The 10,000-nt window shown below is 42.6% G+C and overlaps 1 protein-coding gene across 1 annotated transcript in view; it reads right to left on the reverse strand.

Moving 5' to 3' along the window:
- Positions 1–6: 6 nt before the first annotated feature.
- The window catches only part of LOC135556921 (patatin-like phospholipase domain-containing protein 2), a 16,283-nt gene continuing 6,289 nt past the window's right edge, over positions 7–10,000 (reverse strand). The window contains exons 5-8 of the mRNA XM_064990325.1: positions 7,638–7,698; positions 5,274–5,495; positions 3,339–3,471; positions 7–133 (exon numbers count right to left, since the gene is read on the reverse strand). Of these exons, the coding sequence (XP_064846397.1) occupies positions 7–133; positions 3,339–3,471; positions 5,274–5,495; positions 7,638–7,698 (543 nt within the window). The remainder of the gene's footprint in view (positions 134–3,338; positions 3,472–5,273; positions 5,496–7,637; positions 7,699–10,000) is intronic.

The following is a 10,000-nucleotide window of genomic DNA, read 5'->3' on the forward strand; positions in this document are numbered from 1 at the left end:
CCTTACTTACTTTGCAGAGACGTGGTTTGAGACAGTCTTGGTGGCCCGGCTCACAGCACACTGCAACACCTTAACGACCTGCTCCCTGATCCATCCCACATCCTCCTGAACATCAGGCAGCCACTCTAACAGTCTGGCAGAAGAGAGGTCATATATAATAATATAGTCGCTCTAACAGTCTGGCAGAAGAGACAGGCCATTAGTCATATATAATAATATAGTCACTCTAACAGTCTGGCAGAAGAGAGGCCATATGTAATAATATAGTCACTCTAACAGTCTGGCAGAAGAGAGGCCATTAGTCATATGTAATAATATAGTCACTCTAACAGTCTGACAGAAGAGACAGGCCATTAGTCATATATAATAATATAGTCACTCTAACAGTCTGACAGGCCATTAGTCATATCTAATAATATAGTCACTCTAACAGTCTGACAGGCCATTAGTCATATCTAATAATATAGTCACTCTAACAGTCTGACAGGCCATTAGTCATATCTAATAATATAGTCACTCTAACAGTCTGACAGAAGAGACAGGCCATTAGTCATATATAATAATATAGTCACTCTAACAGTCTGACAGAAGAGACAGGCCATTAGTCATATATAATAATATAGTCACTCTAACAGTCTGACAGAAGAGACAGGCCATTAGTCATATATAATAATATAGTCACTCTAACAGTCTGACAGGCCATTAGTCATATCTAATAATATAGTCACTCTAACAGTCTGACAGGCCATTAGTCATATCTAATAATATAGTCACTCTAACAGTCTGGCAGGCCATTAGTCATATATAATAATATAGTCACTCTAACAGTCTGACAGAAGAGACAGGCCATTAGTCATATATAATAATATAGTCACTCTAACAGTCTGACAGGCCATTAGTCATATCTAATAATATAGTCACTCTAACAGTCTGACAGGCCATTAGTCATATCTAATAATATAGTCACTCTAACAGAAGAGACAGGTCATTAGTCATATCTAATAATATAGTCACTCTAACAGTCTGACAGAAGAGACAGGCCATTAGTCATATATAATAATATAGTCACTCTAACAGTCTGACAGAAGAGACAGGCCATTAGTCATATATAATAATATAGTCACTCTAACAGTCTGACAGAAGAGACAGGCCATTAGTCATATATAATAATATAGTCACTCTAACAGTCTGACAGGCCATTAGTCATATCTAATAATATAGTCACTCTAACAGTCTGACAGGCCATTAGTCATATCTAATAATATAGTCACTCTAACAGTCTGGCAGGCCATTAGTCATATATAATAATATAGTCACTCTAACAGTCTGACAGAAGAGACAGGCCATTAGTCATATATAATAATATAGTCACTCTAACAGTCTGACAGGCCATTAGTCATATCTAATAATATAGTCACTCTAACAGTCTGACAGGCCATTAGTCATATCTAATAATATAGTCACTCTAACAGAAGAGACAGGTCATTAGTCATATCTAATAATATAGTCACTCTAACAGTCTGACAGAAGAGACAGGCCATTAGTCATATATAATAATATAGTCACTCTAACAGAAGAGACAGGTCATTAGTCATATCTAATAATATAGTCACTCTAACAGTCTGACAGAAGAGACAGGCCATTAGTCATATATAATAATATAGTCGCTCTAACAGAAGAGGGAGAGTCTAGTCTTACCTAACGGTCATAGACAGAGCAGACTCCAGGGGAGGTTATAGGGTCTAGTCTTACCTAACAGTCATAGGCAGAGCAGACTCCAGGGGAGGGTATAGGGTCTAGTCTTACCTAACAGTCATAGACAGAGCAGACTCCAGGGGAGGCTATAGTGTCTAGTCTTACCTAACAGTCATAGACAGAGCAGACTCCAGGGGAGGGTATAGGGTCTAGTCTTACCTAACAGTCATAGACAGAGCAGACTCCAGGGGAGGGTATAGGGTCTAGTCTTACCTAACAGTCATAGACAGAGCAGACTCCAGGGGAGGGTATAGGGACTAGTCTTACCTAACAGTCATAGACAGAGCAGACTCCAGGGGGAGGGTATAGGGTCTAGTCTTACCTAACAGTCATAGACAGAGCAGACTCCAGGGGAGGGTATAGGGTCTAGTCTTACCTAACAGTCATAGACAGAGCAGACTCCAGGGGAGGGTATAGGGTCTAGTCTTACCTAACAGTCATAGACAGAGCAGACTCCAGGGGAGGGTATAGGGTCTAGTCTTACCTAACAGTCATAGACAGAGCAGACTCCAGGGGAGGGTATAGGGTCTAGTCTTACCTAACAGTCATAGACAGAGCAGACTCCAGGGGAGACAGAGCAGACTAAGGGGAGGGTATAGGGTCCAGTCTTACCTAACAGTCATAGACAGAGCAGACTCCAGGGGAGGGTATAGGGTCTAGTCTTACCTAACAGTCATAGACAGAGTAGACTCCAGGGGAGGGTATAGGGTCCAGTCTTACCTAACAGTCATAGACAGAGCAGACTCCAGGGGCGGGTATAGGGTCTAGTCTTACCTAACAGTCATAGACAGAGCAGACTCCAGGGGAGGGTATAGGGTCTAGTCTTACCTAACGGTCATAGACAGAGCAGACTCCAGGGGAGGCTATAGTGTCTAGTCTTACCTAACAGTCATAGACAGAGCAGACTCCAGGGGAGGGTATAGGGTCTAGTCTTACCTAACAGTCATAGACAGAGCAGACTCCAGGGGAGGGTATAGGGTCTAGTCTTACCTAACAGTCATAGACAGAGCAGACTCCAGGGGAGGGTATAGTGTCTAGTCTTACCTAACAGTCATAGACAGAGCAGACTCCAGGGGAGGGTATAGGGTCTAGTCTTACCTAACAGTCATAGACAGAGCAGACTCCAGGGGAGGGTATAGGGTCTAGTCTTACCTAACAGTCATAGACAGAGCAGACTCCAGGGGAGGGTATAGGGTCTAGTCTTACCTAACAGTCATAGACAGAGCAGACTCCAGGGAGGGTATAGGGTCTAGTCTTACCTAACAGTCATAGACAGAGCAGACTCCAGGGGAGGGTATAGTGTCTAGTCTTACCTAACAGTCATAGACAGAGCAGACTCCAGGGGAGGGTATAGGGTCTAGTCTTACCTAACAGTCATAGACAGAGCAGACTCCAGGGGAGGGTATAGTGTCTAGTCTTACCTAACAGTCATAGACAGAGCAGACTCCAGGGGAGGGTATAGGGTCTAGTCTTACCTAACAGTCATAGACAGAGCAGACTCCAGGGGAGGGTATAGGGTCCAGTCTTACCTAACAGTCATAGACAGAGCAGACTCCAGGGGAGGGTATAGGGTCTAGTCTTACCTAACAGTCATAGACAGAGCAGACTCCAGGGGAAAGGTGTATGGAAGCATCATAGCCGTCGCCATCCTGACTGGCAGCAGGTTGCTTAGCGACTGGCCCAGACTGTATCTCTCCTTGCAGGCTTCCACCAGAGCTATAGAGAGAGACAGAGAGAACAACTTACTACAGTCATAGTAGACTACAATACACGACAACACATACAGAGGGAGACAGAGGACAGAGAACAACTCACTACATTCATATAGACTACAATACACGACAACACATACAGAGGGAGACAGAGAGGAGAGAGAACAACTCACTACAGTCATATAGACACAATACACCACAACACATGCAGACAGAGAGAACAACTCACTACAGACTGGCTGGATGACTGACTGGCTGGCTGACTGGCTGGCTGGCTGGATGACTGACTGGCTGGATGACTGACTGGCTGGATGACTGACTGGCTGAATGACTGACTGGCTGGATGACTGACTGGCTGGCTGGCTGGCTGGCTGGCTGGATGACTGGCTGGCTGGCTGACTGGCTGGCTGACTCACTCACATTTCCCATGGCAGACAATAGTTGAAGCAAGGCCAGGGTAACACAGTGGATCCCCTAACCTAGCCAGGCCAGGGTAACACAGTGGATCCCCTAACCTAGCAAGGCCAGGGTAACACAGTGGATCCCCTAACCTAGCAAGGCCAGGGAAACACAGTGGATCCCCTAACCTAGCCAGGCCAGGGTAACACAGTGGATCCCCTAACCTAGCAAGGCCAGGTAACACAGTGGATCCCCTAACCTAGCAAGGCCAGGTAACACAGTGGATCCCCTAACCTAGCAAGGCCAGGTTACCCAGTGGATCCCCTAACCTAGCAAGGCCAGGTTACCCAGTGGATCCCCTAACCTAGCAAGGCCAGGTTACCCAGTGGATCCCCTAACCTAGCAAGGCCAGGGTAACACAGTGGATCCCCTAACCTAGCAAGGCCAGGTTACCCAGTGGATCCCCTAACCTAGCAAGGCCAGGTAACACAGTGGATCCCCTAACCTAGCAAGGCCAGGGTAACACAGTGGATCCCCTAACCTAGCAAGGCCAGGTTACCCAGTGGATCCCCTAACCTAGCAAGGCCAGGTAACACAGTGGATCCCCTAACCTAGCAAGGCCAGGTTACCCAGTGGATCCCCTAACCTAGCAAGGCCAGGTTACCCAGTGGATCCCCTAACCTAGCAAGGCCAGGTAACACAGTGGATCCCCTAACCTAGCAAGGCCAGGTTACCCAGTGGATCCCCTAACCTAGCAAGGCCAGGTAACACAGTGGATCCCCACTAACCTAGCAAGGCCAGGTAACACAGTGGATCCCCGTTCTAACCTAGCAAGGCCAGGTTACCCAGTGGATCCCCTAACCTAGCAAGGCCAGGTTACCCAGTGGATCCCCTAACCTAGCAAGGCCAGGGTAACACAGTGGATCCCCTAACCTAGCAAGGCCAGGTTACCCAGTGGATCCCCTAACCTAGCAAGGCCAGGGTAACACAGTGGATCCCCTAACCTAGCAAGGCCAGGGTAACACAGTGTATCCCCTAACCTAGCAAGGACAGGTTACACAGTGGATCCCCTAACCTAGAGCTACAACTATAGTAGAAACAAGAGCAGGAGATCTGATTGGCCAGATTTTCTTCTCTACACCAGTCTCTGGTTGGTTGGATATTCTTCAGTAGTCTAGGGCTTTTCTGAGACTTGCTCTGGACACTGGTCTAGAGAAAGGCCTTGTGCTGAGGAGTTGCCATCTCCCCTGACAACAATACATCACTAAAATGTAGCTGTGTTTGTGTTTTTTGATCCATTTTTCTGTTTTCCTCTCTTTCTAGCTCGTACACTGTCCTTCTTCTTTATTGAAAGGCGTTTAAATACAATGTATTATGAATCTGATGTATTATTTTGGTGCATCCTACCTTTGTGTAGTCTGGGTGGCAGGTGCTCGAAGATATGATCCTCGATGTTGGATTTGGACTCGGCGGGGGCCACCACGGACTCTTTCTCAATGGGTCTGATCTCGTTCTGTACCAGCCGCACCTCGTGTTCTTCATCATCGTCGTCATCATCATCCTCGATGACGTCATCTTCCTCACCGTCGGCTATTAGAGGTCTGTGGGGTCCTTGGGGATTCAACAGTCCTGAAACATAAACAACCAGAGTCAAGAAAACACACACACGCACGCACGCACGCACACGTAATAATATAACTACTCTATACCAAGCCTGATCTAGTATAGTCATATAACTACTCTATACCAAGCCTGATCTAGTATATAATAATAGAACTACTCTATACCAAGCCTGATCTAGTATAGTCATATAACTACTCTATACCAAGCCTGATCTAGTATAGTCATATAACTACTCTATACCAAGCCTGATCTAGTATATAATAATAGAACTACTCTATACCAAGCCTGATCTAGTATAGTCATATAACTACTCTATACCAAGCCTGATCTAGTATAGAATAATATAACTACTCTATACCAAGCCTGATCTAGTATATAATAATAGAACTACTCTATACCAAGCCTGATCTAGTATAGTCATATAACTACTCTATACCAAGCCTGATCTAGTATATAATAATATAACTACTCTATACCAAGCCTGATCTAGTATAGTCATATAACTACTCTATACCAAGCCTGATCTAGTATATAATAATAGAACTACTCTATACCAAGCCTGATCTAGTAAATAATAATATAACTACTCTATACCAAGCCTGATCTAGTAAATAATAATATAACTACTCTATACCAAGCCTGATCTAGTAAATAATAATATAACTACTCTATACCAAGCCTGATCTAGTATAGTTATATAACTACTCTATACCAAGCCTGATCTAGTATATAATAATATAACTACTCTATACCAAGCCTGATCTAGTAAATAATAATATAACTACTCTATACCAAGCCTGATCTAGTAAAGTTATATAACTACTCTATACCAAGCCTGATCTAGTATATAATAATAGAACTACTCTATACCAAGCCTGATCTAGTATATAATAATAGAACTACTCTATACCAAGCCTGATCTAGTATATAATAATAGAACTACTCTATACCAAGCCTGATCTAGTATATAATAATATAACTACTCTATACCAAGCCTGATCTAGTATAGTCATATAACTACTCTATACCAAGCCTGATCTAGTATAGTTATATAACTACTCTATACCAAGCCTGATCTAGTATATAATAATATAACTACTCTATACCAAGCCTGATCTAGTATAGTCATATAACTACTCTATACCAAGCCTGATCTAGTATATAATAATAGAACTACTCTATACCAAGCCTGATCTAGTATATAATAATAGAACTACTCTATACCAAGCCTGATCTAGTATATAATAATAGAACTACTCTATACCAAGCCTGATCTAGTATATAATAATATAACTACTCTATACCAAGCCTGATCTAGTATAGTCATATAACTACTCTATACCAAGCCTGATCTAGTATATAATAATAGAACTACTCTATACCAAGCCTGATCTTGTATATAATAATAGAACTACTCTATACCAAGCCTGATCTAGTATATAATAATAGAACTACTCTATACCAAGCCTGATCTAGTATATAATAATAGAACTACTCTATACCAAGCCTGATCTAGTATATAATAATAGAACTACTCTATACCAAGCCTGATCTAGTATAGTTATATAACTACTCTATACCAAGCCTGATCTAGTATATAATAATAGAACTACTCTATACCAAGCCTGATCTAGTATAGTCATATAACTACTCTATACCAAGCCTGATCTAGTATATAATAATATAACTACTCTATACCAAGCCTGATCTTATAGTCATATAATAATATCTAGTATAGAACTACTCTATACCAAGCCTGATCTTGTATATAATAATAGAACTACTCTATACCAAGCCTGATCTAGTATATAATAATAGAACTACTCTATACCAAGCCTGATCTAGTATAGTCATATAACTACTCTATACCAAGCCTGATCTAGTATAGTCATATAACTACTCTATACCAAGCCTGATCTAGTATAGTCATATAACTACTCTATACCAAGCCTGATCTAGTATAGTCATATAACTACTCTATACCAAGCCTGATCTAGTATATAATAATAGAACTACTCTATACCAAGCCTGATCTAGTATAGTCATATAACTACTCTATACCAAGCCTGATCTAGTATAGTCATATAACTACTCTATACCAAGCCTGATCTAGTATAGAATAATATAACTAATATAAAGGTCTCTTACCGTTCTTCTTCAGAAAGTGAAGAGCATCGTTGTACCCCTGTTTACACATGGCCTTCATAACCTGAAACAAACACAGATAAACAGACACATTAGATATCCTCCCACAGACACATTAGATATCGTCCCACAGACACATTAGATATCGTCCCACAGACACATTAGATATCGTCCCACAGACACATTAGATATCCTCCCACAGACACATTAGATATCCTCCCACAGACACATTAGATATCGTCCCACAGACACATTAGATATCGTCCCACAGACACATTAGATATCGTCCCACAGACACATTCAGAGTCCATGTCTGTCTACCTGGTGGCTCAGTTGGTAAAACTGTGACACTAGCACATTAAATGTCACGGGTTCAATTCCCCCCGGTGATCACTGACTGAAACATGTATACAGTCTGTAAGTCTCTTTGGATAATAGTGTCTATGAGCTGCAGTACCTGTGGATCAGGGGGGAACAGAGTTCTGGACACTATTTATTGATTTTTATTGGTTGGGGCGACAGCGTAGCCTAGTGGTTAGAGCGTAGGACTAGTAACCGGAAGGTTGCAAGTTCAAACCCCCAAGCTGACAATGTACAAATCTGTTATTCTGCCCCTGAACAAGGCAGTTAACCCACTGTTCCTAGGCAGTCATTGAAAACAAGAATTTGTTCTTAACTGACTTGCCTAGTTAAAGAAAGGTAAAATAAAAATTATTTAACCAGGTAGGCCAGTTGAGAACACCTTTATTTAACCAGGTAGGCCAGTTGAGAACACCTTTATTTAACCAGGTAGGCCAGTTGAGAACACCTTTATTTAACCAAGTAGGCCAGTTGAGAAAACCTTTATTTAACCAGGTAGGCCAGTTGAGAACACCTTTATTTAACCAGGTAGGCCAGTTGAGAACAAGTTCTCATTTACAATTGAGACCTGGCCAAGATAAAGCAAAGCAGTTCGACACAAACAACAACACAAAGTTACACATGGAATAAACAAGTCAATAACACAATAGAAAAAGTCTACAGCATGTGCAAATGAGGTAGGATAAGAGAGGTAAATAGGCAATTGTGGCGAAGTAATTACAATATAGCAATTAAACACTGGAGGGATAGATCTGCAGAAGATGAATGTGCAAGTGGAGATACTGGGGTGCAAATGAGCAAGATAAATAAATAATTAATAACATGGGGGATGAGGTAGATTGGATGGGATATTTACAGATGGGCTATGTACAGGTGCAGTGATCTGTGAGCTGCTCTGACAGCTGGTGCTTAAAGCTAGTGAGGGAGATGTGAGTCTCCAGCTTCAGTGATTTTTGCAGTTTGTTCCAGTCATTGGCAGAGAACTGGAAAGAAAGACGGCCAAAGTAGGAATTGGCTTTGGGGGTGACCAGTGAGATATACCTGCTGGAGCGTGTGCTACGGGTGGGTGCTGCTATGGTGACCAGTGAGCTGAGATAAGGCGGGGCTTTACCTAGCAAAGACTCATAGATGACCTGGAGCCAGTGGGCTTGGCGACGAGTATGAAGCAAGGGCCAGCCGACTAGAGCATACAGGTCGCAGTGGTGGGTAGTATATGGGGCTTTGGTAACGAAACGGATTGCACTGTGATAGACTGCATCCAATTTGTTGAGTATAGTGTTGGAGGCTATTTCGTAAATGACATCGCTGAAGTCGAGGATCGGTAGGACAGTCAGTTTTTACGAGGATATGTTTGGCAGCATGAGTGACGGATGCTTTGTTGCGAAATAGGAAGCCAATTCTGGATTTCATTTTGAATTGGAGATGTTTAATGTCAGTCTGGAAGGAGAGTTTACAGTCTAACCAGACAACTAGGTATTTGTAGATGTCAACATATTCTAAGTCAGAACCGTCCAGAGTAGTGATGCTGGACAGGCGAGCAGGTGCGGACAGCGATCGGTTGAAGAGCATGCATTTAGTTTTACTTGCATTTAAGAGCAGTTGGAGGCTACAGAAGGAGAGTTGTATGGCATTGAAGTTTGTCTGGAGGGTAGTTAATTAACACAGTGTCCAAAGAAGGGCCAGAAGTATACAGAATGGTGACGTCTGCATAGAGATGGATCAGAGAATAACCAGCAGTAAACGTCATCATTGATATATACAGAGAAAAGAGTCGGAGAGTTCGGACAACAGGCCCTCCGATTTGACACACTGAACTCTATCTGCAAAGTAGTTGGTGAACCAGGCGAGGCAGTCATTTGAGAAACCAAGGCTGTTGAGTCTGCCAATAAGAATGTGGTGATTGACAGAGTCGAAAGCCTTGGCCAGGTCGATGAAGACGGCTGCACGCTATTGTCTGTACTGTGTCTGTTATCGATGGCGGTTATGATATCGTTTAGGACCTTGAG

The sequence above is a fragment of the Oncorhynchus masou genome, chromosome 15, assembly GCF_036934945.1.
Source record: "Oncorhynchus masou masou isolate Uvic2021 chromosome 15, UVic_Omas_1.1, whole genome shotgun sequence".
In the NCBI taxonomy this organism is placed as follows: Eukaryota; Metazoa; Chordata; class Actinopteri; order Salmoniformes; family Salmonidae; genus Oncorhynchus; species Oncorhynchus masou.